The sequence below is a fragment of the Protopterus annectens genome, chromosome 6.part0, assembly GCF_019279795.1.
Source record: "Protopterus annectens isolate FY-2018-M chromosome 6.part0, PAN1.0, whole genome shotgun sequence".
Classification (NCBI taxonomy): Eukaryota; Metazoa; Chordata; order Ceratodontiformes; family Protopteridae; genus Protopterus; species Protopterus annectens.
Window position 1 is genome coordinate 1124255408 of NC_056737.1, and position 24217 is coordinate 1124279624.

Here is a 24217-nt window from a genome sequence, read left to right on the forward strand (position 1 = left end):
TCTTTAGAGAGTCCCACTGAAGAGTGTCCTCGTAAGCACACGTGCAAAAGGAGACACCTGGATTCCCCTGAGTCCTTGACAGAAGACACTGATTTAGATGAAGGAGAAGGTTCCCCGAGGTCACCTCCCAAGGATGTCTCCTTTGGAGACATCATGGAGATCCTCCACCAGAGGGGAGGTTAGTTAGCCCCAAAACCTTTTACTGATGAATCAGTGTTCCTGGAGGCTTTTAGCACTGGCCCATCTACGTTCTGGGTGTCCCCGCCGGCAGATCCCTTGGTGGATCTTATCACCACGCGGGCATGGAAGGAGCCTGACACCATAGAGCCAATACCTAAATGCCCGGACAAGATCCTTTCTCCACCCTTGGACAGACAGGCATGATAGAAGGGTACTCCCTTGGATGCTGTGGTGGTTGCAGCAGCCACCAAGAGGGAACTGGCTCAGGAAAGTTCCTCAGTCCACCCTTTGGACAAGGAATCCAGGACGATGGATCGATTTGGGAAGAGAGTATATTCTGCAGTGACATTTTCCATCCTGGCGCTGAACTATTTGGCACACGTTATATGACTGCAGCGAGACCTAGTCACAGAGTTAGCTGAGTCACCCCCAGAGTCTTTGTCGCAGGAGGACAAGCATCTGTTCTCTGCAAAAATGTCTACTCTGAAGTCAGTATCTAACACGTCCATACGCCTCCTTTCCCATGCAATGCAAGGAGCAGCTAGGATGGCTGGGACCGGTGTAGCTTTGAGGTGGCACGCTTGGTTCAGACTGTGTCAATTTGCGAACCCCTTCAAGGCGTCTTTCACAAATGCTCCCTTTGATGGTTCTTCTCTTTTTGGGAAGACTGTACATGACACCCTTTTCCAGAGTGAAAAAGATGGGAAGACTTTGTCTGTGATCGGAATCTGTTTCTCTAGTCCTCAAAGATCTTTTTCCAGGAATCAGAGAGGGCAAAAGAAGATGTGGTTCCAGAAATCACAATTTTCCCAGGACTCTCAGGACAACTCATCCCCTAGAGGCAGAGGGGGACATGACAGATGCCGTCCCAGAGGCAGAGGGGGTCCGAGGAACTTTGGGTCTAGGGAGCACTTCTCTAACAGGCCTGCACAGCAGCCATGAGGGGTTGCCTGACTGTCCTACTCTGGAGGCAGTCGGGGGAGGATTAGCATTGCACTCAGTGGTGTGGGATTCCATAACTGCAGATCGTTGGGTGCTTCAGATAATATCCAGAGGCTACACCATCCTGTTTGTTACCCCTTCGATCCAACCAAAGCACCACCCAGATGTCCCACCCACTCAAAGTGAGACAGCAGTGCTAGAGATTTCCAGTCTGCTTCACAAGTGAGCCATCGAGCCAGTCTCCCCGATCAGTCCGGGTCAGGTGCTTACTCCTGGTTCTTTTTAATGCCAAAAAAGACGGGGGACCTCAGACCCATTTTGGACCTGTCAACCTTAAACCTGTCTGTCGCCAAACAGACATTTCGGATAGTCACCCTGCAGTCCATTCTACCTTATCTTCTAGAATGCTACTGGATGTGCTCGATAGATCTCCAGGACGCTTACTACCATATCAAGATCCACAGAAGCTCCAGGAGATTCCTTCGTGTCTGGCTGGGAGCCAGTAATTTCCTGTTCAGAACCCTACCCTTCGGTCTCACCACAGCCCCAAGGGTGTTTACCAAGGTAATGGCAGTCGTAGCGGCTCACCTGAGGCTTCAGGGGATTCAGGTGTTCCCTTACGTAGACGATTGACTCCTTGCTGCTTCCACCAAGTGTCTTCTTTGCCAAGCTAGAGACTCCTTCCTTCATCTTGCAGACCTACTAGGGATCATTATCAATGTTTCCAAGTCCCTATTGGACCCAGTACAGACCTTGGACTTTATCAGGCATGGCTGGACACCCTTTGAATGAAAGTCTTTCTAACTTCAGACAGGGTCCAGAGTCTACGGGCTCATGTGTCAGTAATTCTTAGCCCAACTCACCAAAGGCGGGTGATGTTCTCAGCGCCATGGGCTGTATGGCTGCAGCAATCTCTATCCTCCCCTGTGCACATCTTCACATGCAGGTTCTTCAGTGGATGTTATCCATACAGTGGTCTTGGATAGATCTCCCCATAGAATATCCTATTCAAATCAGCAAAGCCTGCAGGGCGTCAATCCTCTGGTGGCACCAATCCCTGGAGATTGCAGCAGGATGCCCATTCATTTCATCCACAGCTCAAGTCACAGTGACCATGAATGGCTCCCATCTCGGGTGGGGGGTGGGGGGGCATTATCTGGGGAGGACGGTCCAAGGCACTTGGTCCCAGATCAAGACCAGATTGCACATCAGTGTTTTGGAGATGAGGGCAGTGCATTTAGCGTTGAAAGCCTTCCACACTGTTCTTCCTCCGGGGACTGTTGCAATTCAGTCAGACAACATGTCGGTTGTCTGGTACATTAACAAGCAGGGAGGAACCAGATCTTACCCTTTGTGTCGCGAGGCCATGAGAGTGTGGGAGTGGGAGATCTCCACCAGTCGGTTTCTGATTGTAAAGCACATCCTTGGACGCTCCAACATTTTAGCGGACAGATTGAGTCGGGCTATTCTAATGCCATATGAGTGGTCTCTGAAACAGTCGATAGCGGAGGAGATATTCCTTGCATGGGGACAGCCTTGCTGCGATCACTTCGCATTTCCTTCCAACGCGAAGTGCAACGATTTCTTCTCTCTGATTCCCTCACCAGGGGATCCCCCCCCAGAGATGCTCTAGTCCGTGCTTCCCCCCGGGTCACTGTACGCTTATCCCCCGTTACCACTCATTCCAAAGTTTCTTCAGCAAGATTGAAGACTGGGGTGCAAAGTGATCCTTATCGCCCCGTTTTGGCCTCATCAGGTGTGGTTCCTCTTCCTCTGGTCTCATGTTCTAGCTCCTCCTTGGATTCTGGATCCCTACCCGGATCTCATTTCTCATCCCTCGGGCACCTTGTCCGCCCAACCTGGAGAGCCTCAAGCTGACAGCTTGGTTGCTCCAGTTTCCTTGATTGCCAGGACTCCCGGTCTTTCGTATGCAGTGAAAACTATTCTGGTGGTGTCTCATAAGGCTTCCACTAGGAAGATTTACCGCAGTAAATGGAAACTATTCTCTTTATGGGCTTCTCAGAGAAACCTGCATCATTTTACAGCCCCTGTCTCTGCAGTGTTGGATTTCTTAACCAACATTTTTCAGCAAAGGGCTAGCTCCTCCATGGTGAAAGTACAACTGGCAGCTATTTCAAATTTCCATGTTGGCGAAAATATGAATGCCCTAGCCTCTTCTAGACTGTGTAAGGCTTTTCTTAAAGGCACCTTTCTTTTGCGTCCTCCAATTAAGGGCTCTGTCCCTCCTTGGGACCTTACTTTTGTTCTACAGGCTTTAGTTGCTCCCCCTTTGAACCTGCAGCATCAGTGGATTTGAAGTTCTTATCATGGAAGACAGCCTTCCTAGTGGCCATCACGTCGGCTAGAAGGGTTTCTGAGCTTCAGGCTTTGTCGGACGTGCCCCCTTATTTGATCTTCCATAAGGACAGGGTTTCTGTTCGTACAAACCCTTCTTTCTTACCAAAAGTGGCTTCTGAATCAAACATTAATCAAACAATTAACCTGCCTGTTTTCTTTCCAAATTTTCAGAACAAGGGTGAATATAAACTGCATTTGCTAGATGTTCATAGACAACTCCGTTTTTATTTACACAGAACGAAGCCCTTCTGTAAGTCTGACCAGTTATTTGTCTTTTTCTAAGTCCTTTTTAGGGAAAGCCATCTCCAAGGTTTCCTTAGCTAAATGGATTACACTATGTATTTTGCAAATTTACAAAGATAAAGGTTTGTCCCTGCCTGGTCCTGTTAAAGCTCATTCTATCAGATCTGTGGCGACTTCAGCTGCCTTTTGTTCTAGGGTTTCACTGGACGATATTTGTGCGGCAGCAACTTGGGCAAAGTCACATACCTTCATTTCTCATTATAAGTTGGATTTGATCTCTAGAGGGAGAGCATCCTTTGGCTCTGCGGTGCTCAGGAATATTCTTCCATGAGGGCCTCCCAGGGGTTTGAGTAGCTGGGGACTCTGTCCCACAGGTTGCAGATAAAATGAAATTAACTACTTCAGATAAAGAAATTATGTACTAACCATAACGTTCCATCTGAGTAGTTACACTTCATTTTTCTGCAACCTTCCCACCCTCCTTCCCCCAAACTTTCTCATGAGTTTTTTCATGTATGGTTTATGCCAAGTTGAGTTGCTGATTGGTTTGAGTTGCGGCAAATTCGATCTGAGGTAAGGTAGGAGATGGTGATGGGTTACAGGTAAGGGGGAGGGGCTTGGAGCTCGAAGCAGATGCTTGTAAAATTGTCGGCTTGGATCCTATATGGATCTGAATACCCACAGGCAGCAGAAAAATGAAGTGTAACTACTCAGATGGAACGTTATTATGAGTAAATAACTTCTTTACATATATATATATGTGTGTGTGTGTGTGTGTGTGTGTGTGTGTGTGTGTGTGTGTGTGTGTGTGTGTGTATATATATATATATGTATAGAAATATTAACGTGCATAAAGATATATACAAATGTATATTACGTAGAGATATATACATATGTATTGGTATATATATATATATATATATATATATATATATGTATATATGTATATATATATATATATATATATATACACAAATATATATGTATGTACAGATATAGTTTTTAAAAGAGAGATGTTTATGTTTGTAATAAGATGAGTGTTATACATGGGTGTACAGCTTTAAGGTTAATGAGCTATTTAGAGTGATTTGTATGCTATGGAGTGAGAACTTTTTCGTTAGTGTCTAACTGGAAATTGGATCTCATAGAGTTTAGACCACATATTCTTGTGCCTGTATTACTTATTAAGCACCCTTACAATGACATAAGGAATCATGTAGTTGTCCTGAACTGCTGATTAAATTCTACTATAGTTTTATAATTGTATGTTGCAATAAACCTCTCCAGTGAAGATAGGGTAGATATGTAACAGGAATGCTTCCTTTTTCAATTTTCCTATTTTGAATGCATTTATTTTTTTACAACTCTAATGTGTGTACACATACCATTTTTGTTTGCTACAACTGCATTCTCTCGAAGAAATAAGATAATGAAAATGTACTTATGTGGAGTCTTTTGCTACCTGCATCACCACCTTTGAAAGCAAAAAATGTGCCTGTATTGGCACTTACAGAAAAGGAGACTGTACTGGTGCAGTCTGGCCATAGCCATGGGAAAACAGAAGGTAGTTAAAATCAAAATGCTGTGACATTGTGTCTGACCTCTCATTAAAGATCTTGTGTCAAAGTAGTGTTTGACCTCTCATCAAAGATCTTGTGTCAAGGTCAAGTAACTTATACTGCTGCACTTCACACATTGTCGGTTAAGTACTTTATACTGCTGCACTTCACACATTGTGGGTTAAGAACCTTATGCTGCTGCACTTCACACATTGTCGGTTAATTATCTTATACTGCTGCACTTCATACATTGTGGGTTAAGTACCTTATACTGCTGCACTTCACATATTGTCAGTTAAGTACCTTATACTGCTGCACTTCACACATTGTGGGTTAAGTACCTTATGCTGCTGCACTTCATACATTGTGGGTTAAGTACCTTATACTGCTGCACTTCACATATTGTGGGTTAAGTACCTTATACTGCTGCACTTCACACATTGTGGGTTAAGAACCTTATACTGCTGCACTTCACATATTGTGGGTTAAGTACCTTATACTGCTGCACTTCACACATTGTGGGTTAAGTACCTTATACTGCTGCACTTCACACATTGTGGGTTAAGTACCTTATGCTGCTGCACTTCATACATTGTGGGTTAAGTACCTTATACTGCTGCACTTCACATATTGTGGGTTAAGTACCTTATACTGCTGCACTTCACACATTGTGGGTTAAGACCCTTATACTGCTGCACTTCACATATTGTGGGTTAAGTACCTTATACTGCTGCACTTCACACATTGTGGGTTAAGTACCTTATACTGCTGCACTTCACACATTGTGGGTTAAGTACCTTATACTGCTGCACTTCACACATTGTCGGTTAAGTAGCTTATACTGCTGCACTTCACACATTGTGGGTTAAGTATCTTATACTGCTGCACTTCATACATTGTGGGTTAAGTACCTTACACTGCTGCACTTCACACATTGTGAGTTAAGTACTTTATGCTTCTGCACTTCACACATTGTGGGTTAAGTACCTTATACTGCTGCACTTTACACATTGTGGGTTAAGTACCTTATACTGCTGCACTTCACACATTGTGGGTTAAGTACCTTATGCTGCTGCACTTCACACATTGTGGGTTAAGTACCTTATACTGTTGCACTTCACACATTTTGGGTTAAGTACCTTATACTGCTGCACTTCACACATTGTGGGTTAAGTATCTTATACTGCTGCACTTCATACATTGTGGGTTAAGTACCTTATACTGCTGCACTTCACACATTGTGGGTTAAGTACCTTATACTGCTGCACTTCACACATTGTGGGTTAAGTACCTTATACTGCTGCACTTCACACATTGTGGGTTAAGTACCTTATACTGCTGCACTTCACACATTGTGGGTTAAGTACTTTATACTGCTGCACTTCACATATTGTGGGTTAAGTACCTTATACTGCTGCACTTCACACATTGTGGGTTAAGTACCTTATACTGCTGCACCTCACACATTGTGGGTTAAGTACCTTATGCTGCTGCACTTCACACATTGTGGGTTAAGTACCTTATACTGCTGCACTTCACACATTGTGGGTTAAGTACCTTATACTGCTGCACCTCACACATTGTGGGTTAAGTACCTTATGCTGCTGCACTTCACACATTGTGGGTTAAGTACCTTATGCTGCTGCACTTCACACATTGTGGGTTTAAGTACCTTATGCTGCTGCACTTCACACATTGTGGGTTAAGTACCTTATGCTGCTGCACTTCACACATCGTAGGTTTAAGTACCTTATGCTGCTGCACTTCACACATTGTGGGTTAAGTACCTTATACTGCTGCACTTCACACATTGTGGGTTAAGTACCTTATGCTGCTGCACTTCACACATTGTGGGTTAAGTACCTTATACTGCTGCACTTCACACATTGTGGGTTAAGTACATTGTGCCTGACTTTGAAGATCCCTTCGCATCTACCAGCCTTCAACTTCCTTAACTGAAAGGCTTGACCTTCATCCATTTGAGACTGCTAATTTGATGGTTTTAAACTTTTGTGTCTAAACCACATTTTTGTCCCAAAGTGATTTTGGAGTATTTTTGAGTGAGTCTGTTCATCTTCCTGCTTACTGTACAAGGGAGAATACAAGAGTGCAAGCTGCTTTTATACTCTTTACAGTGCATTCCCAACTCAAGCTTTACTTAAGAAAGATGCATTATTTAAGACGGCTGGACCAGCTTTTCGTTTCTTTAGTTGCAAGTAAGGAAGTCCTAGCAGTAGCTAAACAGACTCTTTCCAAAGGATTGCTTAATGCATAATTTTCTGCCATCTGGCAGATAACCAGGTCATGGTGGTTAACAGCTTCTCCCTAAGGGCTATGGCTTCTTCCACAGCTGCTTTCAGGAATATGGACATTTGTACCATGGCTGCTTAGTTGTCAGTTTATAGCCAGCTGTATGGCATAGAAGAACAAATCCACTTCTGCAGATCAGATGGTCTGACTTCATTTAATAGATTGGGCACTTTAGGAGTTAGCAGGGAGAGAGGATTGATGAAGTAGAACCTTCTTACTTCTGTCTCTGGTGAAAGGTTGGGGTGGATTTCTGGGGTGTCAGACTGTGCTTAGAATCTCTGCTGGAGACCAGTAAACAGTGGAGATACTTACTTTCAGGGGGAGCAGGGCTCACTGAGGTGACATATTTTGCAGAATTTGGGAGACACTCCCTCACAGATGCCTTTTGCATATAGTTCACTTGTGCCTCAGCAGGTAAGCACATAGGAGAAATGCTAGGGCTGACAGGAAAACTCCTCATCCAGCATATGATGGCAGTGCTCTTGTTGCTTACTCCTCAACTTTAGAGGAATGACTAGCCACAGTTGGAGTAAAAATGGGCCAGTCGGACAAGCTGATGGAATGTTTGATGGTCATACAAGATCAAAAAAGATTAAAAAAGTAGTTGTCAGTTCATGCCTTTACTGAGCACAGGTGACTGGAATATGATTCCAGAAGATTTTTTTAGCACCTCAGTTTTTCAGGATTTTGCTTTCTGATGCCCTTCTTTTTTATGTTTCTCAGGTTATTACCATCTTGGTAGGTGGTGGCAATTTGATATTGCTTGGGATTTTTCACAGGCATCATCTACTACAGAGGACTGTGCAAAAAGTGGTATTTGCTTTATTAGTTGGATTTTAAGAAGGCTGTCTGCAATGGGTACATATTTTTCTCCCACAATCCCCATCTGCTGTGATGGTCCTTCACATAGTCTGTTAGGATTTGAGATGGCCCTCTGCAATGGGTACTTGTCCCTGTTACTGTGATTGTTCCTTCCCTGCATTCATTGAAGTATGTCATCATAAATCTGGTAATATTTTATATATATAAACTTAATCTGTTCTTACTCTTCTTCCCTGTGCATACCTTGTTCTGACTCGATTTTTGATTGCAATTCTTTCAGCAGGCCATCTCTGATTTACACTCTGTATAGAATGTATGTATATGTTGTGTTTTGTCAGTCACTCTGTATATAATGTCATCTCTTGTCTTTATACCCTCAAGCCAGCTATGATATTCGGTTTGTATATAATGTATGTATGTATTGCATTTTTCATTCACTGTGTATATATTGTCACATAATCTATTGTGCTTACCCTGGGCTGAAACTGAAATAGCTCCAATACCTTCAGTGCTCTAACCTGGTTAACAAATTATTCTTGCTCAATTTATTTTCAGGTGTACTCCATTTCAGTTGAGGATCAAATCTGGGAAGGTATAACAAGGTGCAGCATCTTTGACCCAGTGCATCATACTGCAGCATGTGCTCACAACAGGTGTACATGCTCCTCAGTATAGGACTCAGAGAATTTAAGAAACGTGCAGTGCCCTTAAGGAGGCAATTCCAAATATTACCTTTTTTCAGACAGCCTTTTCAGAGTTCCTCTAATATAGTGAGTTTTCACATCTTTGTATTAGCGTAAAACATTGAGCAGGCATCAGAAGTATTTAGTGTATAATTCTGACATTTTCTTAACTAGATGTGTTTTTTTGCTGCAGAACAGCATAGGTATTTAATTTCTCAAAGTGTGCTACAAGCCAATGTTTCTGCTGCCACGGATTATATTTTGATATATAAGGATGAAATGAAAAGAAAAAAAAAACAAACACTTTTTTTTTTTCTTTACAGCTTGGTCGATGGCATGTCAAACCGTGTGATGAAAAATTTGGTTTTATATGTAAAAGAAAAGGTGATGCAAAATTAGGAAACAGTTCAGATGCTGGCTGTCCTCCAGGAGAGGTAATTTTGAAATATTGTCTTTGGTGTTTTGCCACCTTCATAATTGTGTTAGAAATATCAGTTGGTAGTTGAAAATTCCTGTCAGTTAAATTGTCCCTTGAAAGGCAAGCTGTTTTTGTTTCTCTGGATTTATATTTTCAGTGCAGCAGCTCTGTATAGCATATGGTTCACTGTATCTGTTTAGTCTCATTGCTTCAAATTGTTTTTTTTCGACTCTAACCCTGCTGATGATCTCAAGGCCTTTACTTGCTCTCCATCTCACATGTTCATCATTGCCACTGCAATATTAGCCTAAAAGGCTAGATGGGTTGTGTCTTGCCCAAAACATGACAACCTGCCAGATTCCAAAAGGCCTGGCTCCCTTCCACACTTCCATGTTGACTCTTGATTGGTCAGCTCTTAGGAGGAAAATTCAGCCGTAAGAGTGAAACATTTTCAGTACTTTTTGCCACCTTGTAAAGAAGCAGCTCATAGGCTTCACAAGAGCAGCTGTCAATACTTCAGATCCTTTTTCTAGTGGCTAAGTCCCCTTTGGGGAGCCCTTCCCTACAGAATATTTTATTACTTACTTAAATATTTTTTCATATATATAAAAAAAGTGTTTCTTCCTTTATTTTATTTCAGTTGTTTTGGTCCTTTAAGAAACCCAGTATATTTTAAGTATTTTTAGCAGACGTTTCCAATAAAAGAATGATATTTTTAGCTTTGGCTACTCTGGGGATTATTTTGTGGGGAAACTCTACTGCTTATGTAAAATTTGCATGTTTTAATTAAAAGTTTTGTGTGGGGAAGTTTTTTTTATCGGGCATGAACTCTATAGAGAAAGCAGTGGTTGTTCACACTGTGACAACCTACCTGCCATTATTATGTTCTTTCAGATTAGTTTTAATTTAAAGGGCTTTCTGCTAGGACTGTTGTGACTTCTTATGCATTACAGTGATTTTGGGAATGGTGTGTGTGTGTGTGTGTGTGTGTGTGTGTGTGTGTGTGTGTGTGTGTGTGTGTGTGTGTGAGTGTGTATAAAATGGAAGTGTACTGTTTGTACAGTCTTACAAATTACCTTCTAGCCAACTTGTTCCAGCACTGTTAGCTACATCAGAAGCATCCTCTTCAGGCACAGCATGGATACTTACCTGCTCCTACTGGTCCAACTTCTGTGGGTCCTAGAATGAAAAAAACACAGCTTACAAGTGTGCCCTTGCTGACTACGTGGGCTAAGCCTTCACCTCAGCCAATGGCGGGTGACTTTGTAGTGGCCAACTTTAATTCCTCCGACCACTGACTTACCTGTTGGTTTCCTCTGGTGGAATCCTTTCAGCCACCATGAACTGGGGGTCAACCATATCCTCTTTGGCTCTTCCAGTGTCCATTATGGACATGGGAAAACCATTTTCTCAAGGACAATGAAATTTTCTGTAATATGCTGCAATGTGTTCGGGAGAAGAGACTTTTTGATGGGGCAGACTTTTCTTCTCCAAATCAGTCATTTCAGATTCCTGTACAAAAATCAAAATATTAAATAGTGTTCATTACAAGACTTTGTATCTATGAGAAAAGATGATTTTCTTATCTTAGGCAAAATTTTGTTCAGTCCTGGTAAACTGAATACAGTACCTGTACATCAGGTCAGTCAAAAAGAGTCAAGCAGAAGACGTCAGATGATTCAAACTGCAACAGGGCTTAGTCTCTTACAGATTCCCAAGCCAAAAAAAAATCTGTGGGGAAATGTTTTTATTTGGGCAGGAAGCTTTATGTATAAAGTAGTGCTTGTCTTCACACTGAGACTACCTATCTGCCATTATTTTCTGTCAGACTAATTTTAATTTAACAGGTTTTCTGACAAGTGTACTGCAAATAACCTCAAAGGATCATCCAACCCAAAGGGGGACAGTTTATTTCTCCTTCTACTTTAGTGTATAGAATTCTTAACTATTTGACCCATAATTTTTTTTCTTTTTTGTATAGACAGTTTGAAAACTCTACCTACCACTCTTCCCCTTGAAGGTAGTGCATATCTCAGTTTCATTGTTTCCAACATGTCACAAGTCTCTAAACATGCTTTAAGTAATATGTATGATTATGCAGATACTATGGCCATCATCTCTGCTGCTTCTGCTGTTTTGAGGAAGTATGCTGGGTACATAAGCAAAACTTTTTCGATTAAATAAAATCTGAAATTTGGAATTCAGCTTTGAATGAAGTTTTATGAGGACTGTCTACTTGTCAGGGTAACTTTCCAGTGACAGAAGGAAAATAATGCAGGAAATTTCTAAGTTATTTCAGTCTCCCCCCTTAAACTCTTCTACAGCCTTTTTCACATCTAAAAAACAGACTAAGTAATCCCTAAGTCCTCAAACTAAACAGGGAATCAATAAAAGATAACAGGAAGGGATCAGTCAGAAACACTGAATCTGATGTTGTCTGCTTTCATCTGAGTTGACCTTTAGGGTATTCTATCCAAATGGATCCAACCTCAGTGCTTTTCAGAAGTTTTGCATCCATAGGTTTGACATCTCCCCTACATATAACTCCCTATGTTCCCCAGCATACCTTAAATTTCATTTGCCTCTTGACCCAGAAGGATGTGGTTTTCAAGGACTCTGGCTTACAACGCAAAAAGAAGATCCACTTTGCTATTTCCAAAATGTTTCTAGATTTTCTGTAAATGTTTTTTCTAGGTATCTCTACCTTTCCCTAGTATTCTTGTGGTTTGTTCCCCTTTCAAAGTTACTGAGCTTTTTAGTGTGTTAGTGCTGGTGTTCTTTTTGGAGTTGACTGATTCAGGTGCTTCCAGTATGTTAGACAAGGCCGCTGGATTTAAAAGTGTTCAGCCTGTGGCCACAAAATATCACTGGAGAACCCTCATTCTTTGTGTGTGTACTGCCTAGGGGTAGCACACTTGGACACCAATTGTGAGACGTGTGCCTCTTTTGGTCCTAGAGCTCTTCAGGGACATAGGGGCAAACTTGTAATAAAAAAAGGCCTTCTTCTCACCATGCAGGAGCTTTGGCTTCATCTTCCTCAGAAGTCTCTTCTCCTGCAGAAAAAATCTGATCAAACCAAGTCATCCTGGGAAAAGAAAAAGGAGAGGAACAAATGAGCAAAAGAGTGGGAGAAGGAATCCGAAAAAAAGATAGAAAAACCCAAGAAGCTGTTTCTGAACCATACCAAGAGCCTTGGTCCGGCACACAGAACTCCTAAGATTTCATGTCTAGAAATCTTTCAGATACACTGTCTGACACCTCCTCCACTTTCCTCACTGGAACCAGTGAGTCCTAGGCTTCACTCCTCCTTCGTGGAAGAGAGGGATTCATCTGTACCACCCTTGGTGGCTTTGGGTATAAGGTCCTTCTGTTCATCGAGGAGTCCTACACAAGCAGATATTGATAGGATGATGTGGAGGCTTCCTCAAATGCAAATTCAGCTGGGGGTCCTCCCGGTGCTGACCCATTAATGACTGGGTATGTTTTTTCCTGCCACACCATTGTTTTTTCCTATTCCATTCTGAACGTTAGATTCATAGCCAAGGGATTTGATTCTTCCTCTCAGAACACCCACTTCAGAGCTTGAGAACCCTTTCATCTTCAACTCTAACGGTCTCCCTTACTCTCTTGACTCTGCCTCAAGCCAAGGCATGAGTGATGAGGTTGACTCGGAAGTTTTCAGATGTTTGGTTTCCCCTTGGTGCTTGATAGCTCAGTGCCATTTTCATCATCAGAAAGAGGATGGGGTTGGAGCCAAGAATGTCCCTCCTATTCTCTTTTCATAATGGAGGAGCACTTCTTTGGCTCTAATTGAAACTTTGGCTTTTGAGATGTTTAAAAGGGTTCTGTCCTGATCAAGAGAAGTGAAGAAGTGTCGCTGCCATGCTTACCTTTGTCCCAATCTCCTTTGTTTAGGACTCACTGGAGTAAGGTCCTTGGCAGCCACAAAGGAGCTCTCCAAGAAGAACACATCGGCCCATCCCCCTGACAGAGAGTCTAGGGCTTTGGACAGATTCAGGAAATGGACTTACACTTCAGTAACTTTTGTAGTTAGAGCACTGAATTACCTTGCCCACATTACACATTTTCAGAGAGACTTGATGAAGGAGCTGACCAAATCTCTCTCAGATAACCTACCGGTGGATATCAAAAAATCAGTGGAGTCCCAGTTGTCTGCTCTGCAATCTGTGTCAAATATATCTGTGGATCAGCTTTCCATCGCAGCCAATGGTGCGGCCAAAGAGGCAGGTACCTACATAGCTGTCCTCTGACATGCCTGAATGCACCTGTGCGATTTCACTGAAGGCTTCAAGACATCCTTCATCAGTGCCCCCTTTGATGGTTCGACTTGGACCAGAGGTGAAAGAAACACTTACCAGGAGTGAGCAGGAAATCAAATCCCTGTCTGCAGTCAGAATCTGGTTTTCCAGCCTTCAGCAGACCTATTCTAAGAACCAAAATGGAAGGGAAAAGCTGTGGTTTTGGAAGTCCCAGGGATTTAGCCAAGATCTGCAGAAAGAACCTCCCTGGTGGGAGGAGGTAGTTTTAATAGCTGTCGCCCCACAGGTAGAGGCGGACTGCAAAATCAGGGGATCTGATGTTGTCTTTTTTGTCCATTCCTGTATATATGGATTTTGGATCTGACATCAGATCCATACTCTACTATTTTAGAGCTTTGGATGTGGTGCTCAGACTTCTCTACCTACCCATGATCCTCATGCACAGAAGAACCTACCCTTGATCTCGTTAGCTGATTTCAAGTTCCGATGGGTTCTGAAGTACCTCCGGCAATTGAGGTGTTTTTTTTTTTGGGGGGGGGGCAGATAAGGATTCTTTATTTACCTTTTCAAAAAGTTTTGACTGTACTTTTAGAAATATAGCTTTATTGTTCTCCTCCTCCTATTTTTTTCATTCTAAACAATGAAAACAGTCTTTTTTCTGTTGTTAAGGAACTTGCTTACCTTATACTTTTTTTCCTTCTTTATTATATATACATATCTATAGATAGATTTCCTTTTACTTTAGAGATAGATGTAGTAGTTTTCTACTTAGTAATTAGGACATTAATGTTTGTGATTATTTCTTGTTGTTGGTGGTTAACATGTGTGAAAAACCTTGGGTTTAAAAAGTGTGTGTCATGCAGACACAAATTTCCTAATTTGAACACACACAATAAGTGTGTTTACTGTCTTGGCCCAATCTCACCTGGATGTGGCTTCCTCCATGTGTGAGTCTTTTAGCCAGAGGGTGATAGTGGAGAGACATGACAAGCTGATACTGAAGGGTCTCCTCCAGCCTTCCCTTGGAATGAGGAACCCTTCATCACCAGGGAAGACAGGGTTTTCATCTCCTTCCACTACCTGTTCAAATTAAAATAAAAATCTAAATCTTCAAGAAAGCGTTCTCTAGATCCAACAACCTATTTGGCTAAGACACAGAAAAAGCCCAAGTACCCAGATCCACTGTCCCCTATGTCCATTAATAGTAATGCCATCCCCTAACAAAATATATTTACTATAGTTGCAATGTTTGCACTGCCAAGGTGGGCAACTACAGTAGTTTTTCAATTTTTCTTCCTTAATAGGTCTCTCTAAAATACTCTTCAACATTAAACTTTTCCTGTATATAATCACAGGACGTTCATTTAACTTCACCTGTATGCCGGATTCTTCCAGTAAAAATGACCAATTTTTTGTCCATATCATTTTTACTCTCCCACTCTCCAAAGTAAAAGTTGTAACCCCTCCACATTAGCTCCTCCCTGTTCTTCTACTTTTCTGCCACCACGCAATGGTTGATAAAACCCACCGTTTCTTTTTTCCACTACTTCTTTTTATACTGTTTATCAAGTAGTGGGGATAGCCTCTATTCAAAAACATATTTTTCAAGATCTTACATTAATCTAAAAAATCTTTTCTTCTGGTCACCATTCAGGCCGCTCTAACTTTTATTGTCCCTGTACTACCGATTTTTTTCTGAGCTGGCGAGTGTGCACTGCTATAATGTAGTAATCTGTTCGATTATGTAGATTTTCTAAAAATGGACGCTACATATCTATGTTCTTGAGTGTCCTTTTCTAACAACACATCAAGATAGGAAATCTTCATTTTATCTACCTGAGAAGTAAATTTTAAAAATGTGGTAGATCTGTTTATGTACACCTGCAGTCTTTCTAGTTCAAGTTCACTCCCTTTCCATAATATAAAAATGTCATCCAGATATCAAATGTACATTTTTATACAAACTTTAAACTTACTGATCAAAATGAACTTTCTTTCCCACATTGCCATCAGTATGTTGGCTAAGCGTGCCCCACAGCTTGCTCCTATCGCTGCTACTCCTTTTTGCAAATAGTATCTGCCTTCAAATAAAATATAGTTGTTTTTCAAAACCAGTTCTAATAATTCCTCATATAAATTCACTCGAAACTGGTCTGTTTTGTGAACTTCTAAAAATTCACAAAACCAGTCGACACCTTCCTCATGTGGAATCACTGTGTATAAATCTTTTAGAGCAATCGTAGCTAACGTATCATCTGCTTCATATTCTAGATTATTAATTTTATTAAGAAAATCCTAGGAATCCCTGTAAATCTGTTTTTTTCTTTTTCCACCAGATGTTTTAATTTCACATCTAAGTACTTCACACATGCACTTGTTGAAGCCCCCCTAACATCCACTATTCGTCTCATAGGGGGATCGTTTAAAATTTTATTGTATCTTTGGGATTCTGTACATGTTGAGGATAAAAGAGAAATTCACATTCAAATAACTGAATTCCTCTACTGTGATTCTGTTCTCTATTAACAAGTCCCAAATTTATCCTTTTATCTTTTCCTGGGCTTTCTTTACTTCCCCACTAGACATAGCTATGTATGCAGTCCTGTTCAATATTTTATACAATTTTAGTATTATATTTTTCTTTCAACATCATTACCATTCCCCCTCCCTTGTCCGGTTTCATGAAGCGGACATTCATTCTTTTAATACGTTCTATTTGCTCTAGGTCCTCACTTCTTATGTTATAATTATTGTTACTGTCTGTCTTGTTAATAAACCTAAAATCATTTTCACATATTTTTTCATACATTTGTAATATAGGGTGTATGGGAGGGTTAAAGGTGCTCGGAGTTTTAAGGCATGTCTGAACTGCTGTACCATCATCAAATAGTAACTTGAAGTGCAACTTTCTAATATATAATTTAAAGTCAGTTAACAATTGTGCAATGTCCATATGTTTTGTCACTGTAAAATTCAAACCTCTTGACATCAGTTCTTCTAAACTGTTAGTCACTAACAAGTCTGTGTAGTTAAATATTTTAAAATCTTTGTCATTGTTCATTATTATATTTACCAGTTCATTGGCTGGGTTGTTACAGTTCAAATCCGTATTGTTCTTCATACTTACTAGCGTATCCAGGCCCCCAGTAAGATGATTGTTAAACTTTGTTGATAAACATAGTGTCTCTCTCTCTTTAGGCATTCTCATCTTAAGTTGCTCTTTCCTTCCAGTGGGCCTGCCTATAATGGTGTGTTTCCATGTGTTTGTCACCATGTTTTCTGCTACTTTGTTGTCAGTAAATCCACTTCGGAAAGTATAACCTTGCTTTTATATAAGGTTCTCCATGCTCTCGCTGTCCAAAACTAACTACTCCACCCTCAGTGGTACTGCGTCTAGTGCCGCTGTCTTGACACATACTGATTCTGGCGATTCCATTGGTTCTTCATGGCTGTGGGTGGGTCATTCTTTGAGTTTGCATTGAACTTCCCTTTTAGTCTTTCTGATCACCGCAATTGTGGAAGTTCTTCTTCTTCTAAAAAATACTCATTCATACCATCTGCTTGTGCCCCTCCATTCACATTGGGATGTATGTACGAATTCTGGCCATTGTTGTCAGGGTGTCCAACATTGTTGTTAAATTTTCATACACCTTATACTTGTTCCATTTGTGGTTTGGGTTGGCAACATTATTCATGTAGTCCTTTTGGTTCCTGTCTAATGTTTTGCATTTGTTATGCCATATCTGTTATAGTTTGTTATCAATACTTATAAAAATTCTACTATACTCCATTCTGTGTTGCCCAAACTCAGAGCATGTAGTGATTTTGTTATCCACATCTGTTGTCTCTAACAGTTTTTCTATAATGAAATTATTGTGCTTAATTAAAATGCCCATATACTCACAGCCATGTCTGTCGAATGTGGAAATCAGTTCTTTATGAAGTGCTGAATCCAATTCCAAACCAGTAGGGTATCTCCATGTTCTAAGTCCCTTTGGGACCTTATGTGTTTTTATGCACTCCATTAAGTAACTGTTTTTGAGTTGCAATTTTTTCAACTCAAACAGTTTATATTCCATTTCTTCCAGATACTCATTAACACCATATTCTGTATTCAGATGAGCTACCCCAAAAGTGTTAATTTTATTAATCCACTTGTTGAAAATTGGTAGTTCATGCTCAAATGTAAAACTGTTGTTAAAATTGTTACCCACCATGTCAGCTGGTTCATTGCTGTTTCTCATACAAGACGCAAGTCTATTTGATAGTCTATTCAGATTGTTGGTACTTGTTGAAGCAAAACTAATGTACAAAGGGGGATGTCTTTGTCCTGGTGTAATTGCATCCAGTCTTTGTGAAAGGTGTTGAACCATCGCAGTCAGTTTCCCTATACTGCAGTTCACATTGTCCATGTCTATTTGGGAAAACAAAGCTTGCGATACTTCACCTGCTTCAGAAGTCATGGAACCCCCACAAAAATGACTTGAACCAACCAGGAAACTCGGCAAGACAAACTCTTAAATATCCAAAATGGAAGTCCACACACATCCAGCAGGAATGAAGCCTTTAATATAAAAGTTTTAACACAGCATGTTTCACCTTCCTGGAACAAGCTCAAAAGAAAGAGAGAGGTGGGCCCTGGACTGTTTTATTAGAGAAAAAATAATTTTATTGGCAGCTCCGGTTTAATACAACCAGCTATTCAGGGTTGAACGAACATGTATCTGTCTCTAGTGTATTAAAGTTAAAGTCCTTAGAAAGATAAAATATGAAGTTGTTGTCTGTGTGGTAATGAATTTTTAGAAAGAAAAATTTAAAAGGAATGTTATTACTGGGTATTTTAAATGGACTTTGTAAGTAAAGTTAAGACACAGGTAGCAATGTTAAAATACAAAAATTAGGTGTGATTTGCAATTTCACACATTATTGGTCAGTAATACAGTGACAGCAAACATGCTATGCTTAAAGCTCTAGTTATCTGAAGAAGTCTTTACATTAACAAGACGAAAGTGCTTGTCTTGAGGATTTATGTGGTGCTCTTTGTTTTTACAACTGTGGAATTACTTTTAACTTTGGTGTAAAACTTTTATAGTAAAGGCTTCTTTCCTGCTGGATGTGTATGGACCTCGGTTTTGGATATTTAAGACCAGAGAGGATCCAGATTTTACTCAAGGTTCTTTTCAGTGCCAAAGAAAACTGGGGACCTAAGACCAATTTCGGGATCTAAGTCAGTTAAACAAGTTTATTGTTTGAACCAAATTCCAAATGCTCAAGTTCAGTCTATTCTCCCATTGTTGAAGAGAGATGACTGGGTGTGCTGGATAGATCTTCAGGATGTATGCTATCACATCAAGATGAGCAGGTGCTCCAGGAAGTATCTCCACTTCCAGATGGGAGCCAGTCATTATCAATTCAGAGCTCTGCCCTTTGGACTGATCACAGGCCCTCTGGTGTACCAAATGCACGGCAGTAGTAGCAGCTCATTTGTGACTGCAGGGATTTTGGGTATTTCCTTATCTAGGTGACTAGCTCATAACCACCCTGTCCAGGGATCTGCTTGTCCTTGTCTGGGACTCCTTGTTTTGGTTGTGCCAGGGACTCTTAGTTCCACTTGCACGAGTAACTTGAGGTTACAGTAAACCTTCAGAAGTCTCATCTGCAGCCTGCTCAGTCTCTGGAGTTCATCAGAGCTCTTTTAGATGCAACTGTCATAATGAGACTACCTCAGCAATAAATCTCATCCTTTCATTCCCAATCCCAGCAGGATCTCTCACACAAGAAGCCACCAGCCAGATTGATTATCTGACTCCTGCTTTCCATGGCCACCTCACTAGCAAGATATACAATAGCAAGTGGAAAAGATTTTCTATTTGGGACATAAAAAAAAAGACCTTGATCCTTTTTTCAGACCCTCTTTTGGAAGTGTTAGTTTGCTTGTTCACCTTTTCCAAGGTGGAGCTAGTTATGCTACTATCAATGTAATTAGGTCTAACAATGCCACTTGTAAGGTCAGGAAAACCTCACAGGCTATTGACAATCACAAGACCTTCTTCAGCTATGTCCAGCATGTTAAAGGCAACATACAGCAGTTGGCTGAACTGGTGGTGAGTGGTACTACCTTTACTGGTCGGTCAGGGTGACATAGCAAATCTATTGGCTAATAAAATTAGCACATACTTCACTCCCCCACTCCTCCCCCAGCTCCACCAGATGAAATCGCCACCAGCATACTTACCCCAACTTTTAACAGGGACCTGGTGCTGGCAGCACTTACTAAAGTTGATACTTTTCCATTAACAGGGCAACAGTTTTCGCAAAACAGAACTGTTGCCACGCAGCATTCCCGGAGGAGTACCTAAACTTATGAAACTGTCCAGATTTTAGTCTTGTATTTTTGGTCTGCTCCTCATGAAACGCTTGTGAAAGGTAGACTTAATAAGAGAGAGATGCAAGCAAATACAGATAGGTGCTTTTTGGACTGCATGGAAGGGAAATGAATCCAGGATACCTGTGTTTTGAGAGTGCCAGGGATACTGCAACTCTCATTCCAATAATCACTGTGCATGTGTTACCACAAAGTACAGTAATTTATTTTTTTTTGTGATTGCAGAGCATATACCAGCTTAGCACCCCTTACTCCCTTACCGAGGACTTTGTTGAACCTCACACAGGCATATAGGTGTCACATAATGAAGAGAAAGGGATGTGGGCAGGACATGAGCTGAAACATGTTGTAAGCAGATGAATGGTACCAGAGTTCGCATGATACAATCATATCTAGATAAATTCATATTCCTCAATAAATAGCAATACTCCATTGGATTTTAAGTGAAAGTGCTGTAATGCAAACTACACTTATAGTGTATTATATTTGTGCATAGTGCCATCAAATCCAAAAATGAGTTTGAACAGAAACCATTGTAATGTGATGAATTTTAATTTGTATGCTGTTGTTTCACATAAGTAAAATGGTGTTGTTTAACTGAAGGATGTCTCTTTACGGACAGTTTACGGAAACAAGCAGAAAGGAAAAAAGAACCTTCATAAGTTTAAGTACTTCACCAGGCACACTTCGTGGCAACAGTTCTGTTTTGCGAAGACTGTTGCCCAGTTAACAGAAAAGTACCCTAAAGTCAAGAACAGTGCCTCCATGGGTCTTGACAACATCCCTGGAACAGTCTAAAACATGACCTGTCAGGACCATTCTTCAACTACAGCCTTGAAACTGTGTATGTTCTAAGTGAGTGGAAGACCACAACTGTCAATGTTAAGTTGTCTATCTCGCCTTCATTCTTGCTGGTTGGGTTTGGAGCCAATCCTCGGCTCCGACTCGGCCATCTTCAAAAGCTCGAGAGCTACTTACTGACTCGAGGCCCCCCCTATATCTCATCATGCCTGGCACTAGATACCCAGATCTCGTTTGCCGCTTCTGCTGCGAGTTTGCTTTTACTGGCTCAGGTCATATTTTTCAATTTTATTGTCATTGTATAAAAATATTTAATTGGTGTTTAAGATAGTTAGTGTACTTTCAGTAGTTGTAGTTAGCTATTTGTATTTAGTCACCTTCCCTTGAAAACTCGTTTTCTTGTTAGAGAGTTTTCCCCTCCCCCCCTCCCCCGTTTCTATTCTTAAAGGTAGCCATTTTTAGTTAGAGGCTAATCCTTCTTTCAAGTTTTTATGTAATAGTTTATTTCTTAGAAATTGTGGTAGATTAGTAGGTCTTTACCCTTTCTTAGATAATAGAGTGTGTGTGCTGTTAGTTTGTGGTAACTTGTGTTGAGTGTGTGTGTTTTTACTAGTTACCTTTTTTCCCTTTTGTTACTTTTTCTCTGTAAATTAATTTTTCCGTTTACAGGTATGTCCAAAGATACGAAAGTATCTGGATTCAAGAAGTGTGACTCATGCTGTCAGAAGATGTCACTGACAGATGGTCACACTTCTTGTGTCTACTGTTTGGGTGCCCTACATCTGCAGGACTCTTGTTCGGTGTGTCATGCCTTTAGTTCAAGAGTCCTGCAGGAGCGTAGGAATAAGCTAATCCTTAGGGGTTTGCTCAGACCTGAAGAGTCACCGGCTAAGGTTCAGTCAGTGAAACCCTCTAAGCCAACGAAGCCGCCGGCTCCCAGTTCGGAACCGTCGTCTGGTGTGGCGTCTGCTTCAACTTCGGCTCCGACTGGAACCGAAGTACCTATTTCCCAGTCAACTTCGGTTCTGACTGGAACCGAAGTACATATCTCCCACTCGGCCCCGACTCTGATGTCGGAACCGTCAGGGAGTCGAAAACGCTCTAGGTCTCCATCCCTAGAGTCGATACACTCGGCTCCGGGGTCGCCTCTGTTACAGTCAGAGCGAAGTCACCGAACCCACTCTTCTTGGTCTTCTAGACTATCTGACCATGATTTGGAGAGAGTGGTGAGCAGGCTCCTAAAATCGCAGGCCCTGGCTAAAATGTTATCCAGCCCCCCTCATCAGGGTTCGGCTCCGCCTGCCTCTGTAGTACCTCCTTCGACTCATCCCTCGAGTTTGGAGCCGGAGCTTGCTGGGGCTCGGTTCGTGGAACCCTTGGCGCTGATACCTACCCTTTCGGTTCCGTCGTCGGCTCCGATCTCATCCATGGTGCCTTCCTTGGAGGGATCTGGGCGCCGGGACTCCCTCGTCGGCTCCGAGGGGGCGAGTGGCATCGGACCCTTGTCCGACCCCATTCTCCCTCGTGGAGCTTCAGTGCAGGTGAGTTCGGCTCCTACATCTGCCTCGGAGCCATCTCTCTCGGTGCCGGGAAGGATCCCGGTATCTTCGGAGCCGGAGCCTTCTCCGGTATCGGGAAGGGGTGCCTTCAAGGTCATGAGGAGTGTGCTGGCCTCTGAGTCAGCCCCACGATCAGCCTCATTGGCTCCTCCCCCCATGGTGTCTGCGTCTGCCCCTCCTCCAGACCCCAAGAGTGGGGAACAAATGCTCCAGGGCACCCCATTGGGTGTATCTTCCTCTTCCGAGGCCTCCCCTGATCATTCAGAGGAGCCCCCTCGAAAGAGGAAATGCAAGAGGAAGCATGTTGACTCCCCTGAGTCTGTCACTTCAGATACCGACTTGGAGGATTCGGAAGGGTCCCCGAGATCCCCCTCTGAGGACATCTCCTTCTCAGACATCCTTGAGATACTTAGGCAGAGGGGGAACTGGACTACCCTTAACCCTTCCGAGGATGAGTCGGTATTCCAGGATGCGTTTGGTTCCCGACCCTCCACCTCCTGGGTGTCTCCACCTTTCGATCCACTGATGTTTGTGGTGGCTCGGAAGCCGTGGTTAGCCCCAGACACAGTGGAACCAACCCCCCGAAGACCCACAAAATGTATTACTGCACCACAAGACAAGCAATTTCTGACTAAGCGTGTTCCCGTTGATGCCATGATGGTAGCAGCGGCCACAAAAAAGGAGTTGGCTGAAACTTCTTTGTCTGTCCATCCACCTAATAAAGAATCTAGGACGATGGACAGATATGGGAAGCGGATGTTTGCATCAGCGACCTTCTCTATGAGATCGCTGAACTACTTGTGCCACTTTACCCGTCTTCAGAGGGATCTCATTAAAGAGCTAGGAGATACCCTTCAAGATCCATCAGCTGCGGGGGTCCAGGCTAAGGTTGCCTCCCAGCTGGCGACTCTTAATTCGGTAGTAAACTCCTCCATGCGGCTTATCTCTTACGCAGCCGATGGTGTGAGTAGGGCTGCAGGCACAGGCGTGGCCTTGAGGAGGCATGCCTGGATGCTGTTATGTAACTTTGCGGAACCCTTCAGGGTGTCTTTCACAAACACCCCCTTTGATGGTTCTGCTCTTTTTGGACCACAGGTGAAGGATACCCTTACCAGGTGTGAGCAGGAAGGCAAGACTCTCTCTGCTGTGGGAGTCCGTTTTTCCACTCCTTCAAGATCGTATCCCAAGGGTCAGAAGAGTAGGAAGATGTGGTTCCGGAAACCCCAGGGAGCCGTGCCTGACACACGTGGAGAGTTCCCTTCCAGGGGCAGAGGAGGGAACAACAATAGATGCTGCCATCGGGGCAGAGGGGGTCCACAAAATCAGGGCCAAAGAGAATTTTTCTCTGACAAGCCCTTCCAGCATCCCTGAGGTGCTGCCCGGCTGTCCACCTTCTGAGGCAGTCGGGGGAAAATTATCGCTGTACCCAAAAGCCTGGCAAAGTATAACACAAGACAAATGGGTACTGTCTATCATATCCAAAGGCTACAAAATCCTTTTTTTTCGCACTCCCTACATTCCCAACAAATCCCTTCCAGATGTTCCACTCAATCTAAGGGATCAAGCAGTTCAAGAAATTTCAAAACTGCTAAGAAAAAGAGCCATCCAGCCAATCCCGGCAGACCAGCAAGGATGCGGAATTTACTCTAGGTTCTTTTTGGTACCAAAAAAGACAGG

At 42.3% G+C, this 24217-nt stretch overlaps 1 protein-coding gene across 1 annotated transcript in view; it reads left to right on the forward strand.

Moving 5' to 3' along the window:
- The window catches only part of LY75 (lymphocyte antigen 75), a 3856564-nt gene that overhangs the window by 1188308 nt on the left and 2644039 nt on the right, over positions 1–24217 (forward strand). Inside the window, exon 9 of the mRNA XM_044074746.1 lies at positions 9421–9531. Coding sequence (XP_043930681.1) covers positions 9421–9531 — 111 coding nt within the window. The remainder of the gene's footprint in view (positions 1–9420; positions 9532–24217) is intronic.